The sequence below is a fragment of the Pseudophryne corroboree genome, chromosome 2 (assembly GCF_028390025.1).
Source record: "Pseudophryne corroboree isolate aPseCor3 chromosome 2, aPseCor3.hap2, whole genome shotgun sequence".
Taxonomy (NCBI): domain Eukaryota; kingdom Metazoa; phylum Chordata; class Amphibia; order Anura; family Myobatrachidae; genus Pseudophryne; species Pseudophryne corroboree.
In genome coordinates this window covers 163281271-163304005 of record NC_086445.1, presented here as the reverse complement: position 1 = coordinate 163304005, position 22735 = coordinate 163281271, and the positions used below count along the sequence as shown (strand labels likewise).

At 46.2% G+C, this 22735-nt stretch overlaps 1 protein-coding gene across 1 annotated transcript in view; it reads right to left on the bottom strand.

Moving 5' to 3' along the window:
• Positions 1–21495, bottom strand: part of INTS6 (integrator complex subunit 6) — a 143851-nt gene extending 122356 nt beyond the window's left edge. Inside the window, exons 1-3 of the mRNA XM_063951958.1 lie at positions 20680–21495; positions 20384–20461; positions 18983–19132 (exon numbers count right to left, since the gene is read on the bottom strand). Coding sequence (XP_063808028.1) covers positions 18983–19132; positions 20384–20461; positions 20680–20790 — 339 coding nt within the window. The 5' untranslated portion in view covers positions 20791–21495. The remainder of the gene's footprint in view (positions 1–18982; positions 19133–20383; positions 20462–20679) is intronic.
• Between the last annotated feature and the right edge of the window lie 1240 nt (positions 21496–22735).

Sequence of the window (22735 nt, the reverse complement as noted above, 5' to 3'; positions counted from 1 at the left end):
ATCGAAAGGACTGCATTTGATAATGTCGTGCTTTCCTAGGCTGTGCTGGAATATAAGGCAAAAGATCAGAGTTACCAGCTATAGCTGTGGAGACCAGGTCCGAGATCCCTTCTCCACACAATACTCAAGCCTTGTAAGGTAAACCTTCCATATGCCTCTTAAGTCGGCATCACCTGTCCATTGCATGTTCCACAGGACACGTCAAGCAGAAATCGACATAGCGTTGACTCTACAACCCAGTAGACTAATGTCTCTTTGGGCATGTTATATATATATATATATATATATATATATATATATATATATCTAAGACAGCATCTTTTATATCTATCTATCTATCTATCTATATATATATATATATATATATATATATATATATATATATGGAAAATAAAAGGTGAGAATAGGCGCCTCCTAGTGTAGTATTAAATGTATGATATGACCATCACCCTTAGTATCACCCTGTAAAGTGGAACTGTACCGTATATGGTGGAATTCCAACCACCTTTAAAATAGCATAGGGTCACAATCTGAGCGACGTCATCAGTGATGTTCTATTAATGTTCCTCCTTCTTGTTGCTCCTGCGTGCGCTCTGCAGGCTCCCAGCCGCGTGTGAGGCGGAGGACTCCCCGAGATCGGATCAGCAGACCGAGAAAACAGCAATCAAGAGCGGAGCGATCTGTACAGTCGCCGATATCGCACATACGATGCGCCCAGAAACCAGCAGACCGGACTGTCAGCCACCACCTATCCATATATATCTATATCTCTATACACACATATATATATATATATATATATATATATATATATATATATATATACATACATACATACATACATACATACTAGGGTCTGAATCTCTGCTGATAAGGTATCTGTCCACGCTGCTGCAGCGCTATAAACCCATGCCGACACAATCGCCGGTCTGAGTAGAGTACCAGAATGTGTGTAAATGGACTTCAAAGTACTTTTACTGCATGCTATCTGCAGGATCCCTGAGGATAGTTGTTAAGTCAGCGCTACCTTTTGGGCAAACGTGACACCCTAGGGGAAGATTCCCATCGTATCCTGGCCCTAGCAGGGAAAGGATACTCCCTGAGAATTCTTTGGGAAACTGCAGTCTCTTGTCTGGAGATTCCCGCTCTTTTTCTTCATGAGAGGAGGGAAATTTACCTCAGCTTTCCTCCCCTTAAACATGTGTACCCTTGTGTCAGGGACAGATGAGTCATCAGTGATATGCAAAACATTTTTTATTACAATAATCATATATTGAATACTTTCCTGCCATTTTGGCTGTAACTTTGCATTATCGTAGTCGACACTGGAGTCAGACTCCGTGTCGATATCAGTGTCTATTATTTTGGATAGTGAGCATTGAGAGACTCTGAAGGTCTCTGCGACATAGGGACAGACATGGGTAGATTCCCTGTCTGTTCTCCAATCTTTTGTGCAATAATTTTACCTTAGCACTTAATTTCACATATCCAAACAGGTGTCAGCGTTGTCGACGGAGACACCACTCACACACACACATTTGCTCCATCTCCTCCTAGGGGAGCCTTTTACCTCAGACATGTCGACACACACGTACCGACACCACACACTCAGGGAATGCTCATCTGAAGACAATTCCCCCACAAGGCCCTTTGGAGAGACATAGAGAGAGTATGCCACCACACACCCCAGCGCTATAAACCCAGGAATAACACAGTAACTTAATGTTAACCCAGTAGCTGCTGTTTATATAGATTTTTGCGCCTAATTATGTGCCCCCCCCCCCCCCCCTCTCTTTTTACCCTCTTCTACCGTGTATCTGCAGGGGAGAGCATGGGGAGCTTCCTCTCAGCGGAGCTGTGGAGAAAAAATGGCGCAGGTGAGTGCTGAGGAAGAAGCCCCGCCCCCTCGACGGCGGGCTTCTGTCCCGCTTAAATATACATTTTCTTGGCTGGGGCTCATACATATATACAGTGCCCAATTGTATATATGTGTACTTTTGCCAAAAGAGGTACATATGCTGCCCAGGGCGCCCCCCCCTGCGCCCTGCACCCTTACAGTGACCGGAGTATGTGAGGTGTGTTTGGAGCAATGGCGCACAGCTGCAGTCCTGTGCGTTACCTCATGTGAAGAACAGAGTCTTCTGCCGCCGATTTCGAAGTCTTCTTGCTTCTCATACTTACCCGGCTTCTGTCTTCCGGCTCTGCGAGGGGGACGGCGGCGCGGCTCTGGGATCGGACGACGAGGGTGAGATCCTGTGTACGATCCCTCTGGAGCTAATGGTGTCCAGTAGCCTAAGAAGCAGGACCTAGCTTCAGAGAGTAGGGCTGCTTCTCTCCCCTTTGTCCCACGATGCAGGGAGTCTGTTGCCAGCAGAGCTCCCTGAAAATAAAAAACCTAACAAAATACTTTCTTACAGCAAGCTCAGGAGAGCTCACTGAACAGCACCCAGCTCGTCCGGGCACAGATTCAAACTGAGGTCTGGAGGAGGGACATAGAGGGAGGAGCCAGAGCACACCAGAATCTAAATTCTCTTGAAGTGCCCATGTCTCCTGCGGAGCCCGTCTATCCCCATGGACCTTACGGAGTCCCCAGCATCCACTAGGACGTTAGAGAAAACCTGATAGAGGTGATAAACCAGTGTAAAATAAGGGACTGTGGCCCTAATTCAGCATGTATCGCTATTCAGAGAATTTGCAAATCGAGCGATTATCTAACAACTGCGCATGAATAGCATTTGCATTGCGCATGCGTGAGGAGTAATGGAGACAGAAAATGCGTACAGATCGTAGTCACAATGTAGGCGCTGTTGGACTGACAGAAAGCCAGTGTTTTTCTGGGTGTGTCAGAAAAAACGCAAATGCACCCAGGCTTTTTGAGGGGAGTGTCTCCGACTTCAGAGCAAACCACTTCCAGCCCGTCTCAGTCGCAGATAAGTGGCAGCCTCAGAACTACTCACATTTGCTAAGACAGCAAAAAAATATTCGATGTTCAGGAAATTGTGTATGCATCTGCGAATGCATAGCGATATGCGATGCATTCGCAAACTTGCACAGGGCGTTTTTCCTTCCTGACGGAGCGGCACCTTTCTACTGCAATTTGTCAGAAAAACGTTCCGTACTGAATTAGGCCCAGTGCATCCTGATAGCCAGTGTAATGTCGCCACTGACATTAAATTTAAGTCGCTACAATGAAATACTATTTTGCAGCAAAGACTTATGGGCCCTACACACTGGGCGAGAATACTGAAAGACATGAACGATCTCGTTCATTAATGAACAAGATACCGTTCATATCTTTCAGTGTGGAGGCACCAGCGATGAATGATGAGCGTCCCGCACTCTCATCGCTGGTGCCCCGTCGCTTGTGCATGCAGACCAATATGGACGATCTCCTCCATATTTGCCTGCACTGCTATGGAGCCGGGTGACGGGGGAGTGAAGAAACGTCACTGCCCCTCCCCCCCCCCCCACACACACTGTCGGGTTGCCCGCAGGCCGTATCCGCCGTCTGGCATCTCTGTGGTGGATCGACGAAAGTGTAGGGCCCATTAGCTTAGCTACCTTTTCTATTCATGGTTGACAAAAGAATGCCAAGATCCACATAATGGCCAAAATATAGAGAGTAATCACATCATTTTGTAATTTCTACTTTGTTTATATTTGAGATTACTAATACACTGCTCAAAAAAATAAAGGGAACACTAAAATAACACATCCTAGATCTGAATGAATGAAATATTCTTATTAAATACTTTGTTCTTTACATAGTTTAATGTGCTGGCAACAAAATCACACAAAAATTATCAATGGAAATCAAATTTATTAACCCATGGAGGTCTGGATTTGGAGTCACCCTCAAAATTAACGTGGAAAAACACACTACAGGCTGATCTAACTTTGATGTAATGTCCTTAAAACAAGTCAAAATGAGGCTCAGTAGTGTGTGTGGCCTCCACGTGCCTGTATGACCTCCCTACAATGCCTGGGCATGCTCCTGATGAGGTGGCGGATGGTCTCCTGAGGGATCTCCTCCCAGACCTGGACTAAAGCATCCGCCAACTCCTGGACAGTCTGTGGTGCAACGTAGCGTTGGTGGATGGAGCGAGACATGATGTCCCAGATGTGCTCAATTAGATTCAGGTCTGGGGAACGGGCGGGCCAGTCCATAGCATCAATGCCTTCATCTTGCAGGAACTGCTGACACACTCCAGCCACATGAGGTCTAGCATTGTCTTGCATTAGGAGGAACCCAGGGCCAACCACACCAGCATATGGTCTCACAAGGGGTCTGAAGATCTTATCTCGGTACCTAATGGCAGTCAGGCTACCTCTGGCGAGCACATGGAGGGCTGTGCGGCCCCCCAAAGAAATGCCACCCCACACCATTACTGACCCACTGCCAAACCGGTCATGCTGGAGGATGTTGCAGGCAGCAGAACGTTCTCCTTGGAGTCTCCAGACTGTCACGTCTGTCACATGTGCTCAGTAAGAACCTGCTTTCATCTGTGAAGAGCACAGGGCACCAGTGGGGAATTTGCCAATCTTGGTGTTCTCTGGCAAATGCCAAACGTCCTGCACGGTGTTGGCCTGTAAGCACAACCCCCACCTGTGGACATCAGGCCCTTATACCACCCTCATGGAGTCTGTTTCTGATCGTTTGAGTAGACACATGCACATTTGTGGCTTGCTGAGGTCATTTTGCAGGGCTCTGGCAGTGCTCCTCCTTGCACAAAGGCGGAGGTAGCGGTCCTGCTGCTGGGTTGTTGCCCTCCTACGGCCTCCTCCACGTCTCCTGATGTACTTGCCTGTTTCCTGGTAGCGCCTCCATTCTCTGGACACTACGCTGACAGACACAGCAAACTTCTTGCCACAGCTCACATTGATGTGCCATCCTGGATGAGCTGCACTACCTGAGCCACTTGTGTGGGTTGTAGGGAGGTCATACAGGCACGTGGAGGCCACACACACTACTGAGCCTCATTTTGACTTGTTTTAAGGACATTACATCAAAGTTGGATCAGCCTGTAGTGTGTTTTTCCACGTTAATTTTGAGGGTGACTCCAAATCCAGACCTCCATGGGTTAATAAATTTGATTTCCATTGACAATTTTTGTGTGATTTTCTTGTCAGCACATTCAACTATGTAAAGAACAAAGTATTTAATAAGAATATTTCATTCATTCAGATCTAGGATGTGTTATTTTAGTGTTCCCTTTATTTTTTTGAGCAGTGTACATGTTAATAGCCAGTGAAGTACCGAACATGTTGCAATGCTATCACATAGCAAATTCCATTAGTCTAAAGATTGTGGTCTTGACCAGTATATGCTTCCCTATTCTGTTTTACAACACAGAGAAATGTTTTAAGCCCATTTCAGTACAATTACCCTTTGGCATAGAATATGGGAAGCCACCATGAGACCGCCTGTCGGGATCCCGGCGGTCAATGCAGACGCTGGAATCCTGATAGCCAGCGGAATGCAGCCACCGGGATGCCGGCGCCACGGGCGAGCCCGCAAGGGGCTTTCTAGCGTCCAACCCGCTGCTGGTGTCTGGGATCCCGCTGTTGGGATCATGACGGCCATAGCTAAATAGCATGTATTGCTAGACTATAATGTTCTACTACCTCTTCTCAGTGTGAGGTAGGGCACCCGGGTCCTTGAAGTCAATTGTTGCAACAGATAAGAGTTTTAGTGAAAGACTGCTGAAGACAGAAAGCAAGAGGTACCACCAGCCATTTTACAGGAACAAATGCATTTATACTTCCCAAGATTGCACATTAATATATGGATAGAAAAATAAGATTTTACTTACCGGTAAATCTATTTCTCGTAGTCCGTAGTGGATGCTGGGGACTCCGTAAGGACCATGGGGAATAGACGGGCTCCGCAGGAGACATGGGCACTTCAAGAAAGAATTTAGATTCTGGTGTGCTCTGGCTCCTCCCTCTATGACCCTCCTCCAGACCTCAGTTAGAGAAACTGTGCCCGGAAGAGCTGACAGTACAAGGAAAGGATTTTGGTAATCCAGGGCAAGATACATACCAGCCACACCAATCACACCGTATAACTTGTGATAACCTTACCCAGTTAACAGTATGAACAACAACAGAGCATCAGATCAACCCTGATGCAACTATAATATAACCCTTATTGAAGCAATAACTATTTACAAGCATTGCAGAAGAAGTCCGCACTTGGGACAGGCGCCCAGCATCCACTACGGACTACGAGAAATAGATTTACCGTTAAGTAAAATCTTATTTTCTCCAACGTCCTAATGGATGCTGGGGACTCCGTAAGGACCATGGGGATTATACCAAAGCTCCCAAACGGGAGGGAGAGTGCGGATGACTCTGCAGCACCGAATGAGCAAACACAAGGTCCTCCTCAGCCAGGGTATCAAACTTGTAGAACTTTGCAAAGGTGTTTGAACCTGACCAAGTAGCCGCTCGGCAAAGCTGTAATGCCGAGACCCCTCGGGCAGCCGCCCAAGAAGAGCCCACCTTCCTAGTGGAATGGGCCTTAACTGATTTAGGCAGCGGCAATCCAGCCGCAGCATGAGCCTGCTGAATCGTGTTACAGATCCAGCGAGCAATAGTCTGCTTTGAAGCAGGCGCCCCAAGCTTGTTGGAAGCATACAGGATAAACAAAGATTCTGTTTTCCTGACCCTAGCCGTTCTGGCTACATAAACCTTCAAAGCCCTGACCACATCCAGTAACTCGGAATCCTCCAAGTCATTAGTAGCCACAGGCACCACAATAGGTTGGTTTATATGAAAGGATGAAACCACTTTTGCCAGAAATTGTGGGCGGGTCCGCAATTCTGCTCTATCCGCATTGAAAACCAGATAAGGGCTTTCATGTGACAAAGCCGCCAATTCTGACACACGCCTAGCCGAAGCCAAGTCTAGTAGCATGACCACCTTCCAGGTGAGATATTTCAATTCCACCGTCTTGAGTGGTTCAAACCAGTGGGATTTCAGGAAACTCAACACCACGTTAAGATCCCAAGGTGCCACTGGAGGCACAAAAGGGGGCTGAATATGCAGCACTCCCTTTACAAACATCTGAACTTCAGGCAGAGAAGCCAGTTCTTTTTGAAAGAAAATGGATAGGGACGAAATCTGGACCTTAATGGAACCCAATTTTAGGCCCAAAGTCACTCCCGACTGTAGGAAGTGAAGGAAACGGCCCAGCTGGAATTCCTCCGTAGGGGCATTCCTGGCCTCACACCAAGCAACATATTTTCGCCATATACGGTGATAATGTTGAGCCGTCACGTCCTTCCTAGCCTTTATCAGCGTAGGAATGACCTCATCCAGAATGCCTTTTTCTGCTAGGATCCGGCGTTCAACCGCCATGCCGTCAAACGCAGCCGCGGTAAGTCTTGGAACAGACAGGGCCCTTGTTGCAACAAGTCCTGTCTTAGAGGTAGAGGCCACGGGTCCTCTGTGAGCATTTCTTGCAGATCTGGATACCAAGTCCTTCTTGGCCAATCCGGAACAATGAGTATTGTTCTCACTCCTCTTTTTCTTATGATTCTCAGCACCTTGAGTATGAGAGGAAGAGGAGGAAATACATAGACCGACTGGAACACCCACGGCGTCACCAGTGCGTCCACAGCTATCGCCTGAGGGTCTCTTGACCTGGCGCAAAGCCTCTGTAGCTTTTTGTTGAGGCGGGATGCTATCATGTCCACCTGTGGCAGCTCCCACCGACTTGCAACCTGCGCGAAGACTTCTTGATGAAGTCCCCATTCTCCCGGGTGGAGGTCGTGCCTGCTGAGTAAGTCTGCTTCCCAGTTGTCCACTCCCGGAATGAACACTGCTGACCGTGCGCTTACGTGATTCTCCGCCCAGCGAAGAATTCTGGTGGCTTCTACCATCGCCACCCTGCTCCTTGTGCCGACTTGGCGGTTTACATGAGCCACTGCGGTGATGTTGTCTGACTGAATCAGAACCGGGTGGTCGCGAAGCAGGGACTCCGCTTGGCGTAGGGCGTTGTATATGGCCCTTAGTTCCAGGATGTTGATGTGGAGGCAAGTCTCCTGACTTGACCACAGACCTTGGAAATTTCTTCCCTGTGTGACTGCCCCCCACCCTCGGAGGCTTGCATCCGTGGTCACCAGGACCCAGTCCTGAATGCCGAATCTGCGGCCCTCGAGGAGGTGAGCACTCTGCAGCCACCACAGGAGAGACACCCTGGCCCTGGAGTATAGGGTGATTAACCGATGCATCTGAAGATGTGATCTGGACCATTTGTCCAGTAGATCCCATTGAAAGGTTCTCGCATGGAACCTGCCGAAGGGAATGGCCTCGTATGATGCCACCATCTTTCCCAGGACTCGCGTGCAGTGATGCACCGACACCTGTTTTGGTTTCAATAGGTTTCTGACCAGTGTCATGAGCTCTTGAGCCTTCTCCATCTGGAGATAAACCCTCTTCTGGTCTGTGGCCAGAATCATGCCCAGGAAGGGCAGACAGGTCGTAGGAATAAACTGCGACTTTGGAATATTTAGAATCCAGCCGTGTTGTCGTAACACTTCCAGAGAGCGTGCTACGCTGATCAGCAACTGCTCTCTGCACCTCGCCTTTATGAGGAGATCGTCCAAGTATGGGATAATTGTGACCCCTTGCTACCGCAGGAGCACCATCATTTCTGCCATTACCTTGGTAAATATTCTCGGTGCCGTGGAGAGACCAAATGGCAACGTCTGAAATTGGTAATGACAATCCTGTACCACAAATCTGAGGTACGCCTGACGAGGTGGATAAATGGGGACATGAAGGTATGCATCCTTTATGTCGAGACACCATAAAATCCCCCCCTTCCAGGCTTGCGATGACCGCTCTGAGCAATTCCATCTTGAACTTGAACCTTTTCAGGTATATGTTCAGGGATTTTAAATTCAATATGGGTCTGACTGAACCGTCCAGTTTCGGTACCACAAACACAACCCTTTCCTCGTTGAAGGAGGGGAACCTTGACCACCACCTGTTGAAGATACAATTTGTGAATTGCAGCTAACACTATTTCCCTCTCTAAGGAGGAAGCTGGCAGGGCCGATTTGAGGTATCGGTGAGGGGGCATCTCTTCGAATTCCAGCTTGTATCCCTGAGACAATATCTATTGCCCAGGGATCCACCCGTGAGTGAACCCACTTGTGGCTGAAATTTTGGAAACGCGCCCCCACCGGGCCTGGCTCCGCCTGTGGGTTCCCCAGCGTCATGCGGTGGATTTTGCGGAAGCCGGGGAGGACTTCTGTTCCTGGGAACTAGCTGTGTTGTGCAGCTTCCTTCCTCTGCCAAGAAAAGACGCACCTCAGACTTTCTTGCCTTTTTGTGATCGAAAGGACTGCATTTGGTAATATGGTGCTTTCTTAGGCTGTGAGGAAACATATGGCAAAACATTTGACTTTCCAGCAGTAGCTGTAGAGACCAGGTCCGAGAGACCCTCCCCAAACAATTCCTCACCCTTGTACGGTAAGTCCACAGGACCCTTCTGGCAGAAATCGACATTGCATTTATTCTAGAGCCCAGTAGGCTAATGTCTCTTTGAGCATCTCTCATATATAGGACAGTGTCTTTTATATGCCCCAGGGTCATTAATATAGTATCCTTGTCTAAGATATCAAGTTCCTCAGATAAGGTATCCGTCCATGCTGCTACAGCACTACACACCCAGGCCGACGCAATTGCCGGCCTTAGTAAGGTACCTGAATGTGTATAAATGGACTTCAGGGTACCCTCTTGCTTTCTATCCGCAGCATCTTTTAGGGTGGCCGTATCCTGTGACGGCAGGGCTACCCTCTTGGATAAGCGTGTTAAAGCTTTGTCCACCCTAGGGGAGGATTCCCAGCGTAACCTGTCCGTTGGCGGGAAGGGATACGCCATAAGCATCCGTTTGGAAATCTGCAGCTATTTATCTGGAGATTCCCAAGCCTTTTCACATAACTCATTTAGCTCGTGTGAAGGGGGGGGGGGGGGGGATGGTCACCACCTGCCTTTTTTCCCCATACATATGAACTCTTTTGTCAGGGACTGGGGTTTCCTCTGTGATGTGCAACACATCCTTAATTGCTATAATCATAACGGATGGATTTTGCCAATTTAGGCTGTAACTTTGCATCATCGTAATCGACACTGGAGTCAGAATCCATGTCGGTATCTGTGTCAACAATTTGGGATAGTGGGCGCTTCTGAGACCCTGACGGCCTCTGCGACATAGGATCAGGCACGGGCTGAGACCCTGACTGTCCTAAGGTTTCAGCTTTATCCAACCTTTTATGCAAGGAATTAACATTATCATTTAAAACCTTCCACATATCCATCCAATCAGGTGTCGGCGCCGTCGGCGGAGACACCACATTCATTTGCTCCCGCTCTGTTTCCACATAGCTTTCCTCGTCAAACATGTCGACCCAAGCGTACCGACACACCACACACACAGGGAATGCTCTTTTTGAAGACAGTTCCCCCACAAGGCCCTTTGGAGAGACAGAGAGAGAGTATGCCAGCACACACCCCAGCGCTATATAACCCAGGAATAACACAGTAACTTAATGTTAACCCAGTAGCCGCTGTTATATTGCTTTTTGCGCCAAATTATGTGCCCCCCCCCTCTCTTTTTACCCTCTTCTACCGTGTATCTGCAGGAGAGAGCCTGGGGAGCTTCCTCTCAGCGGAGCTGTGGAGAAAAAAATGGCACTGGTGAGTGCTGAGGAAGAAGCCCCGCCCCCTCGACGGCGGGCTTCTGTCCCGCTTTAATATACAATTTTTTGGCGGGGCTCATACATATATACAGTGCCCAACTGTATATATGCAAACTTTTGCCAGAGAGGTTCTAAATTGCTGCCCAGGGCGCCCCCCCTTGCGCCCTGCACCCTTACAGTGACCGGTGTATGTGGGTGTATGTGGGAGCAATGGCGCACAGCTGCAGTCCTGTGCGCTACCTCAGTGAAGACTGGAGTCTTCTGCCGCCGATTTCGAAGTCTTCTTGCTTCTGTCACCCGGCTTCTGTCTTCCGGCTCTGCGAGGGGGACGGCGGCACGGCTCCGGGATCGGACGACGAGGGTGAGATCCTGTGTACGATCCCTCTGGAGCTTATGGTGTCCAGTAGCCTAAGAAGCAGGACCTATCTGCAGAGAGTAGGGCTGCTTCTCTCCCCTCAGTCCCACGATGCAGGGAGTCTGTTGCCAGCAGAGCTCCCTGAAAATAAAAAACCTAACAAAATACTTTCTTACAGCAAGCTCAGGAGAGCTCACTGAACAGCACCCAGCTCGTCCGGGCACAGATTCAAACTGAGGTCTGGAGGAGGGACATAGAGGGAGGAGCCAGAGAACACCAGAATCTAAATTCTTTCTTAAAGTGCCCATGTCTCCTGCGGAGCCCGTCTATTCCCCATGGTCCTTACGGAGTCCCCAGCATCCACTAGGACGTTAGAGAAAAAAACTCTGTAGAAGCCTATAAAATTGCTGTACTAACCATCATACATTGTGACTTCTAATAGCAAAATGATACAATCACACCAGGCTGCAAGCAAAGGTTACCCGATTAAACTGCTGTTGGCTTAATCCAGACACAGTATTCCAACGTGATTTCAGATTAAAAAATTAAAAAAAAGATCCACTTTCAGATGACATATTTGTAATTCATTTCATGGGGAAATGAGGTGGACATGGTGACAAGAAAAAAATAATCAATACTTAAAAAATAAAAAACAAATACAAATGTTATATTATAGCAACCTATAGTGAAGCAAACCCAATCGTAAAGGAGTAGCACACAGTATTTCCTTCGTTGCAAAATGAGTCCCCCACCCACAAATGATGATTTAGCTGAAATTAACCTTACTCAAAATAAACTGGTTGAATAGATAATACTTTTCTCACCAAATCCATTTTAAATGTATTAAGCTGGGTATGCACTATGATATATTGGCCAATGTTGCAATCTTCAACAGACCGTAATGACCACTGCATAATGTGTACCCTCAAATCCACCCAATTCATCGTTGAGTCATCACATCCCCCCATGTGATATGCTGCACATAAGATGGGACAATGCAGTGTTAAATTATGCATGTAACGATATAGGGGGTAATTCCAAGTTGATCGCAGCAGGATTTTTTATAGCAATTGGGCAAAACCATGTGCACTGCAGGGGAGGCAGATATAACATTTGCAGAGAGAGTTAGATTTGGGTAGGTTATTTTGTTTCTGTGCAGGGTAAATACTGGCTGCTTTATTTTTACACTGCAAATTAGATTGCAGATTGAACACTCCACACCCAAATCTAACTCGCTCTGCACATGTTATATCTGCCTCCCCTTCAGTGCACATGGTTTTGCCCAATTGCTAACAGAATAACTGCTGCGATCAACTTGGAATTACCCCCATATTGCGTCGTCGTACAGCAGGTTATGCTATGTATATGTTGATTGCTTCGGTGGGTACCCAAGTTTACACTATTGTTTTGTTTTCATATTTTGTTCTGAGTAGAAAGAAAATATTTTGGAAACAGACTAAATATAAAAGTTGCAAGTGTCACACTGTTTACACCTAGCAGCAGTGCCCAGGTGCGCTGGTGTGTCTTATTGTTTACAGATGCCCACTTATTTATGGGTATTATTGTCCTATGGTGCAATGTAAATGTCTATATTTTCATAGAACACAAAAAAAGGAAAAAAACAAAAAACATTTTACATGATTAACATGCATTGCCAAAACACAAAATTGAGATGTATTCAGAAATAGTACATGTGCAAGTCAGAAGCCATCTGAAGGTGAAGAACCATTGTGGCCGAGTAGTTTAAACTCTGGCCATACCAGCAAGAACAACTGCTTAAACTAGTAAAACAAAATAACTCCACCCAGGACCAATTCTACTCCTTCATCCAGGGCAGGTATTTCCAGCAGGATCTCTCAATACTGCCAGCTCGTTGCACACTTGCTTTACACCACCAGCTGGCAGCACCGTGCGTCTCCACACTGTCAGCGTTCCCTGCCTGTATACTTAACCCCTCCTGTACATCTATCGGTCCCCAGCCTACATACAAGTGTCAAGGGAAGGATATCCTTACCAGTCATAATATGTTCAAATGGAAAAGGGACAAAGTATTTTATATAGTTGTTCCATACATTTCAAATGTTCTGTGAACATATTTTAAAAAATAATAATATATGTTACTCACTAGAATCAGGTTCTCAGAATAAAAATAATCTACTAGTCTACCAGAAATGTGCTTGAACTATTTGAGCTCAGAGAACAAGATAAACAACGCCGTTTTAATGATTCCTGGTAGCACAAGTTTCAGCTAAACAAGTTGCTGATGAGTCATCAAGCATGGAGCAGGAAGCTGTGCTGTGACCATCTTGGTTAAGGGCAAAATATAAACCCTAAAGCAAACTATGTTCCCTGAGGCTTAGAAAACCTTCTAACATTAGATGGTGCAAGAAGCTTTATTTTAGTGCCAGATGTCCAGCATTATAGGGCAATAGCCAAGCAATTAACAGATCTCAAAACACAGGTAAGTATGGGCTTAGGAAAGGGGCAATGATATAAGAGGTGGATTCCTACTTCTGTGTTTTCTGTGAAAGTAAAACTAAGATTACAACGGCGGGGATTTTCACTGGCTGGCATGAGCACAATAACTGGAATGTGTAATACAAGCTACACATTGAGCCAGTTTCATACCAACAAAACAGCAATTTAAGTCCAGTCTCAAACCTTTGTTTCATGAGTTATCAGTCACATAGGGGTATATGTAATAGTGCCAGAGTTTGTTGGAGATACAGGATGCCAGTAACCCCCGATATTTTTTTAAAGAATGCCTTGTAAATAATTGCCACTTTAATTTAAAAAAATAATAATAATTCCGAGATCAGCTGGCATCCCGAACCTTCGGCAAACTACGACCCATAGGCCCAATACAGTATAACCAAAGGCTTATTGCAGCCAGAGAATCCCATAAACAGATGGGGTAGATTTACTAAAGCTTCTAGAAATAGTAAGTGGCGGAGTTGCCCAAATTTCAGCTATTCTTTCTCTATTTAATTTTAGAAAGTGATAGAAAGACCCTGATTGGTTGCTATGGGCAACACTACTTTTGTTTTACAAGCTACATATATAATATAAATCTACCCCATAGCGTAAACGAAGTCTAACCTATAACACTCTCCCCTTTAAACGTAACCATGAAACAGAATGTATGTCATCACGGTTTCATTGTCTGTAGATATTTAAATTGGGCATGCCCTACCTATGACCTGAGCAGCACATGTGTTCCGAGAAGGGATGCGTAAAAAATAAAAATGCAGAACTCAGAAGTTAACATCTAGAAATGGTCCGACTTTGGTACAGTCAGATGACCATGATGAGGACAAACAGCAAATTGTTTATTAATGGAGATTAGATACATTTACCATGTTTTAGAATGTAACATTGTACTGTTAAGACTTAAAAATCTTGCATATCAGCACAATGTGCCAACACAATGTTTGGCTCCGCACATTATCGCTAAATATGGTAGACTTACAATGCTAATTTTCTGTGTGTGCACCTCTATAGGGTGATGGGGGAAATTAGCTATGCTAATGAACACAAATTGCCTTTTTCAAATTCATGGTGCTTCATGGCAAATACATTGAAAATAGACAAATGTATTCAGTGCTTGTTTAAATTAAAAGGTTACCCAAGAAGAACTAATTGAAGCATTTTTAATCTTACCCCCAAATCTGCGAGGCTTGCACTGGATACCCCTAGCGATGATGTAAGGTTGAACACAGATTTTAATATAAATGTAGCAGTTTATAATATGCAGTAAGAAACCTGCCCAAAAGTACCAACTCTAGTAGCTGGGAAGTGGTCTAGTAGTTTGCTACAGTTATTGTTGCATGATTTTCAGTGTGTGTGTTAAATGTACAAACATCTACACTACATGGCCAAAACATATGTGGACACCTGAACATCACACATGAGCTAGATGAACATCTATCCTGAAACAGACCACGAGAGGGCACAAACTCTGATCAATAAGGCCTGGCTCGTAAAAGGATTGAGGCTTCTATGCAGGCAAAGTGCATACAAGCAAGAAGCATTCTCCAGACAGCCGCCAAACAGTGAAGCGTGATTCGTCATTCCAGAGAGCACAATTCCACTGCTCCAGTGACCAACAGCAGTGTGGTTTACTCCACTCCAGTCAACAGGTGGAATTGCACATGATGATCTGAGACTTGCGAGACTTGGCCATGAAAACACAATCCATGAAGCTCCTGACGAACACTTCATGTGTGGATGACGGTCTATTTACGTACTACAGCATTCGACTGACCCTTGTATGAGCTCTTTGTGGCCAAGTCGTCGTCGTTCCTAGACGTTTCCAAACACACACTTACAGTTTACCAGGACAGCTCAAGGACAGTAATAAGACAGACTACATTAAAAAAGTCAGTTCTTCAGAATGACCCCGTCTGCTGCTAATGTGACTAGATTGCGTGGATGTATGCTTTATTTTATGTGCCTGTAAGTAATGGCAGTGACTGAAATGGCAAACACTAATCACAAGGGGATGTCCGCACACTTTTAGCCATGTAGCGTAGTATTGTTTTCTTAAAGTTACGCAAATGTGCAGAATTGTCTCAGATACCACTGAATACACACAATAACTGGTTATAGAAGTGTTGCTCTAGAAATGGTCAGTATGTTGCATATCCCTTTATCTAAAGAAAATAATATCCTACTGTGATGAGTGAAACTAATAGTGAACAGATCTGTCTGCTCTATTTACATAAGCCACATAATCCGAAGGGAGTTATAAAAAGGGCACAGAGGGGAAAAAAGCAGTATGACCCATTACAGAAAGATGCTCAATTCCTTTTTGTAAACTGTCTATAAAAGGATCATTTGAATGCTGGCTTAACTTCAGGAGCTTTCCAGGGCTTCAGGGCTAGCGTGAGCACTGGCGTTACCCTCGACAATCCTCCTCCCCTTCATAGTACTGACATCATAGCCAAGCTCCACACTCAGTGTAACACTGCCATGGGTGAGCTGCAGATGGACTTGTAAGAAGCTGCTGGCTGCTTCTCCTTCATGGGTAAGAGCTGTGCTCCATGTGGGAACATTACAAACACTGGATGAGTGACCAGTGTTTTAGCCTTCCCCTAACCACTAACTGCCTAGGTTCATTCTATTGTAGAGACAGCTCTGTATGGCTTAAATAATAATTCTCCCAATGAAAAAGCTATTTTGGAGAAGGCAATTTTGCAATGATAAAGATGTGCGTCAGACAAAGACAGGAAGTTGGGCAAGTTCTGTGGGCACTAGAGCCCAGCCACCCGCCTCCAATATTTGTGCTGCAGGTATTTGATCACCTCCAATCATTTAAAAAGTTGGCTCCTTTATGATAATGGGTGCCTGTGTTTATTACACAGACATCCAATTATGTATTACATAGCAGCCTTCCAAAATAGTGGTATCCTTTTTTCAATCAACTATGGGCCCGACTCAGATGGATAGCTCATACAGCAGCTTTTTTTTGTATTCAGCGGCTGTATGAGAACATGCCAATGCTGCAGGAGGAGTCATGTAAAAAGGCGCTTCCTTCAGTCTTCGGTGGTGCGCTGCTGCGTCTGTTCATCTGCGTGAACACTGGCCATCTGAGTAACACTCAGGTTACTCACTATTGTCAGTATAACACAGCACAGACCAGGACGTCTGACTCGCTACAGCAGGGCCAGCAGGCCTGTTTCGTAACACATTGTCACCATACACAAATGGCTGCAGCATGTCAATCAAGCTGCAGATTAGGGGCACTGCAACCGTTGTCACATCCATTGATCTACACGCAGTCCTGTGCAGATCAGAGGTGTACACAAACCATCTAAATCAGACCCTATCTATACACTAAACATAGACCCAGCATTTTATATATTGCAGTACCCAGGAAATTACAGCATACACAGCCTGTCTTTTACCACAAGCTCACTTCATACCCATCTCCTGCTATCCATGTAGCGGCCATAGGCCAGTGGCTGGCAGCAGCTCCTAGAAACCGGCTAGAAAAGTGTATGGCAATGTGTTATTAAAGTAAACCGTTCAAGACCCATATGCACTGGGAAGCCATATAATGCTCTGACCAATGGTTCCTTATACAAATACTGGTCTACCAGTGATAACAGCAGAAACTAATGTGTTCAAAAGTTGCAAATGTCCAGAACCAAAAACACATGGTCCAGAAGTTCCATGGGAAGAAACAGATGGAAGAGAAGACTCCCTGCATTTAAGTAACCATGACTATCTGTATTACACAGCTCTAGAATGCAGAATCTTTTTCATGCTAACCAGTGTCTACAAATGGGTATCCAGTCTTTAGGTCGACACTCATTGGGTCGACGTGGTCATGAGGTCGACATGGCAAAGCTCAACACATGAAAAAAGCGACATGAGTTTTTCACTTTTTTTTTCTTCATTTTTTGAACTTTTATATACTTTACGATCCACGTGGTCTATGATTGGGAATAGTAACCTGTGTAGAGCACACGGTGCACTAATTGGTGTTACTGTGTGTATGTATATATATATATATATTTATTGATGGTTGTATGGGCGGCACTCATGCAGACTCCACAGTGTGTGAATGATTAACATACTTTAATAGGCCTATTAAAGTATATTAATCTTTCACACGCTGTGGAGTCTGCATGAGTGCCGCCCATACAACCATCACTATCTACTTGGGACTTTTGCATGTCCCACTGGGAAGGCACCTCAGCTGTTGCCATTATTCGGAGTGGAGTGCCGGGCTGTTCCTGTTTGTGTGATAGATAGATAGAGATAGATAGAGATAGATAGAGATAGATAGAGATAGATAGAGATAGATAGAGATAGATAGAGATAGATAGAGATAGATAGAGATAGATATAGAGAGAGAGGACTCATGTCACCCTTTTTCCATGTCGATCTAACGATAGTGTCAACCTAGTCACTGTCGACCAATAGGGGTCGACCTAATGACTGTCAACACTATGATCCATAACCCAACAAACGACCTCCAATTTCTTGCTTTGGATTGAAGAATTAAAAGGAAAAAGCTTCTAGACACAATCTGACTGGCTGCATTTTAAACATATGTACAAATCAACAGCTTCCAAGTTACTCAGGACATCAAACCTAGTCTAGAAGCCCAGAACATTTTCTGCACGTGCATTTTGCCCTACAAATCAAGCCAATCTAAAGTATCCTCCAAATATATATCTCAACTGCATAATACATGCCACTTTTCCCAGGAAAGATATTATTTCTACTTATATGAATAAATGGTTTGGGAAATTATGTATTTGTTTTCTATTAAGTTAACAGACGAAGCGCCTTGTATTATATTAGGCAAAACTTGAATTGCTATTATGCTATGACTATTTGACTATTCCCATCAGCAATTAGTCTGGGACAGCAGCAGGAAAATAAGCCACTGACATAAGATATACAAAATAAGGCCTTTGCAAACTAATAACTTGACACTTGTCTACATTCCGGATATTCATTAAAATTATCAGGGAATCCAAAAGGTAGGGTCCAGCCTCATGTCTAGCACACATAGCGTTCACTTGTGAGGTTTTTTTAATCAAATATATGTATTGCCGATTTAGATTAAAAAGTTGATACGGGATCGTGTTTCTGTAGTAGGTCCGACACAACAGTTACTACTCCATCTATTAAGACTTTGACACATTTTAAAAACCTGTCACAGACTGATAACCGCGCCACTGCCGTGATTATTAATACATAGGACCCTAAGAAAGTTTTCATCCAACCAATTAGATTGCAGGAATACTAAACGTGGAGGCCTGCAAGTTTTTGCACTGAGTACCCTTCTTAAATGCTACCTGTTCCTCATCTGTAAGACCTAAGAATGTTGTAAGTGATCACTAAAGAGAGAAAATAATGAGTGGAGGAAATTGGGTTTTCCTTCCATATGCCAACCTACCTGTCCATAGTTGTCTATGCCAGTTACTAATCTATTTAAGTTTAACAAATCAAAGGCTGTCCTGAGGGATTGGCCAAGAGTGGTGAGTCCAACAGCTTGAAGATTTTTTAACTCGTTCATAAAGGTAGCATGATTTTCCTTCCATCCAGCCTGTGGAGAGAGTAAAGATTACATATTCTTCAAACTCCTCAATACATTTGCCTAAACAAAAAAATAAACAAATAAAATAAAGAGCAATACAGTCAAAGTAGTGTATTACAATTGCTGAAAACAGGTGTAATCTATATTCTTGCATCCTTATTAACTCATCCATTTATAGAGTGCCCCCCCCTCCCCGTCCAGTACAGTACAATCAATGTTCTGTGCAGCATTTGAGCATGATGAGAACACTAAATAACTCAATTGTACAACAGTACAGAACTTTTGCTGCCAGTTAAAAAAAAAAAAAAATACAAAAAAAAAACCCACACACTGATTTGTGTGACATGTATGCAGCACCTGTCCAATCAAGTGCCTCATTCATGGCATTTAACTTCCTGCAATAAGCTTTGAGTCCTCCAAATCTCGCCCCAAGTAAAAGGGCACAAACACATACAGTAATACAAGTACCCTGGGGTGGAACCATAGATTTCTTCATTGACATCATAAGGGATTACCAGTCATTGTTAAAAGGGTGACCACAAGTTTTATCACATTAAAGTGATCAACCATGTTTCTATGGCAGAGCAGTGAAAAGTTACTGTGTATTAACTATTGAAACTGAACTCTTAATGGACAAGCAGCAGCAACAAAATAGAAAGAAAGTATAATCATAGAAAGTATAATCATGAATGACCATATTTTTTCTAAAAGGAGTCTAATGGGTTAAATAGTGCTTTCAAGCAGAAATATGTACACTTTGAAACAGATTGCAAGAGAAAGCATGTCAGAACAGGATGACTAACTAGGATTGATACATTTGTTTACAATTTCAGAAATGAATTCCTACAATAAGAAATAAGATTGCAAGTTTCCTGGGTGTATGAATGCAATGATGCATTAGGGATTATGCTAATCAAGCTCTGCAGCACACTCTTTAGGTTACAATGAGGAACTAGGGACCCACAGTCTCCTGCAAACATCATCCCAAGCACTCCAGGGCCTGTGCCGTGCAATGCAAACTCCCTTTGGGAATGTCACTTTTAACTTGAATCCTCATCTCCCACAGTTCATTGCTGCCGAGCAGAGCTGCAAGGGGGGTGGCGGGGGATGTCGGCCATGTTCCTGTCAGCTCCTAAATGTGTGTGTGTGTGCTGTAACCCAGAGAGAAGCTGCATGGCATGCCAGGACTGCAGCATGGCACAGGAAGGGAGGCTGCTGCTGCTGAGGGCAGTGCTGGGGGCATCACGACGATCTCTTTACCTTGATCCCATAAGGAGGCTCCTCCAGAGTGACCAGCATGTACCTGTCTCCTCTGCTGCCAGGATCCCGGGATCTAAGCTGGGAAACAGAGAGAGGGCATGAGTAGAGGGAGGGATAGGGGGCTGCTGGAGGGGGCACTGAGGAGAGCAGGCAGCTGGCAGCAGCCAGACCCAGGACATGCTGCTGGGAGACTCTCCAGTGAGCCAGGGGGAAGGGGAGGGGGAGAGGTGGGTGAGCTCTTGCACTCTCCCCTCCACAGCGGAGGGGGAGCTGCTCACTGGCAGAGAGTACTATACCTTCATGAAAGTCTCTACAGCGCCTTTAGCTATGTCCAGGTAGGTAGTGCCCAGGTGGGTGCGCTGGTTCATGGAAGCGGACGTATCTAGCAGGAAAAGTAAGATGGGCATAGTGCTGCTACATGTGCAGTCCCATTCACCTGGCCAAGGAGAGCAGCAGGGTGAGGATGTATGAGGGGGCACCACCCTGGCACTACCCAACGTGTCTCCTCCACAGCCTCATGTCCTCTTTGTGTGACAGCTTGTGGCCTCCAGCCCTGCGGGGAGGCTGGTTAGACAGGGGGTGCTTTACAGTGGCGGGCTCCCTTATACCCTGTGGGGACCCCCTGCCTGGCCTAGGGCTCAGTGTGACGTTTGTGGGGTGAAGGGCTGCTGCACTGGCCGGCTTATACCCCCGTGGATGTGACAGAAGTTTGAATGAGTTCAGCACTAGTTCCCCCTCTCTGGCAGCCTCTGTCTCCCTCTACTGAGCGCTTCCTTTCGCACTGATGGTTTATAAAGCGAGGGGGAGGGGTCTCGGGGCTCCCAGGGCCGGAGCGTCAGCGCCCACGTGACCAAGGGCGCGCCGCCGCGATTGGCCGGACGGCCGCGGCTGTTTTGCATACACTCGGGAGCCGGCGGGGACGAGCTTGGCTCCCTTAACGCCCTCGTGGCTGGCGTGGAGGCGAGACGTCACTAGGGAAAGCCGGCTCCGCCCGGCAGCGAAAGTGTTATGTGCGAGCTGAAGTAGTGGTTGTGGTGGTGGGGGAGGAGCCAGGCGGGAGCGCGGATGGGCGGGAAGGACGCCGTTGCTGGGGCGCGCTTTGCTAGTGTGTTCGTTGTGTTGTGCCCTCGTCGCCGCTGTAACGGGCGTCGCCGCCGCTGCTAGTGATGTTCCCTCGAGTCGCTAGTGGGAGAGCGGTCGTTAGTAGCGCTGCGTGTTTCGATCGATAAGCGAATTTCCTGTAAACGAAATGCTTTATAGTCTCAGTATAGGGCGGCCGGGGATTACGCTGTGACGGTGTGGAATCGTTTTTTCTCTAACGTCCTAGTGGATGCTGGGAACTCCGTAAGGACCATGGGGAATAGCGGGCTCCGAAGGAGGCTGGGCACTCTAGAAAGATCTTAGACTACCTGGTGTGCACTGGCTCCTCCCACTATGACCCTCCTCCAAGCCTCAGTTAGATTTCGTGCCCGGCCGAGGTTGGATGCACACTAGGGGCTCTCCTGAGCTCTTAGAAAGTTATAGTCTTAGAATTTGTTCTTTTCAGTGAGACCTGCTGGCAACAGGCTCACTGCAGCGAGGGACTAAGGGGAGAAGAAGCGAACTCGCCTGCTTGCAGCCGGATTGGGCTTCTTAGGCTACTGGACACCATTAGCTCCAGAGGGATCGACCGCAGGCCCAGCCTTGATGTTCGGTCCCGGAGCCGCGCCGCCGTCCCCCTTACAGAGCCAGAAGCAAGAATATGGTCCGGAAAATCGGCGGCATGAAGACTCGGTCTTCACCAAGGTAGCGCACAGCACTGCAGCTGTGCGCCATTGCTCCTCATACACACTTCACACTCCGGTCACTGAGGGTGCAGAGCGCTGGGGGGGGGCGCTCTGAGGCAGCAATAAAAACACCTTGGCTGGCAAAAATACCTCAATATATAGCCCCAGGGGCTATATATGAGGTAAATACCCCTGCCAGAAGTCCATAAAAAACGGGAGAATAGGCCGCGAAAAAGGGGCGGAGCCTATCTCCTCAGCACACTGGCGCCATTTTCCCTCACAGCTCCGTTGGAGGGAAGCTCCCTGGCTCTCCCCTGCAGTCTACAAGGGTTAAAAAAAGAGAGAGGGGGCACTAAATTTAGGCGCAGTATACATTATATATATATATAGATATAAAGCTATAGGGGACATAACTCAGTTAGTCCCTGCAGTATATAGCGCTCTGGTGTGTGCTGGCATACTCTCACTCTGTCCCCCCAAAGGGCTTTTGTGGGTCCTGTCCTCGTTTAGAGCATTCCCTGTGTGTCTGCGGTGTGTCGGTACGGCTGTGTCGACATGTTGAATGAAGAGGCTTATATGGTGACGG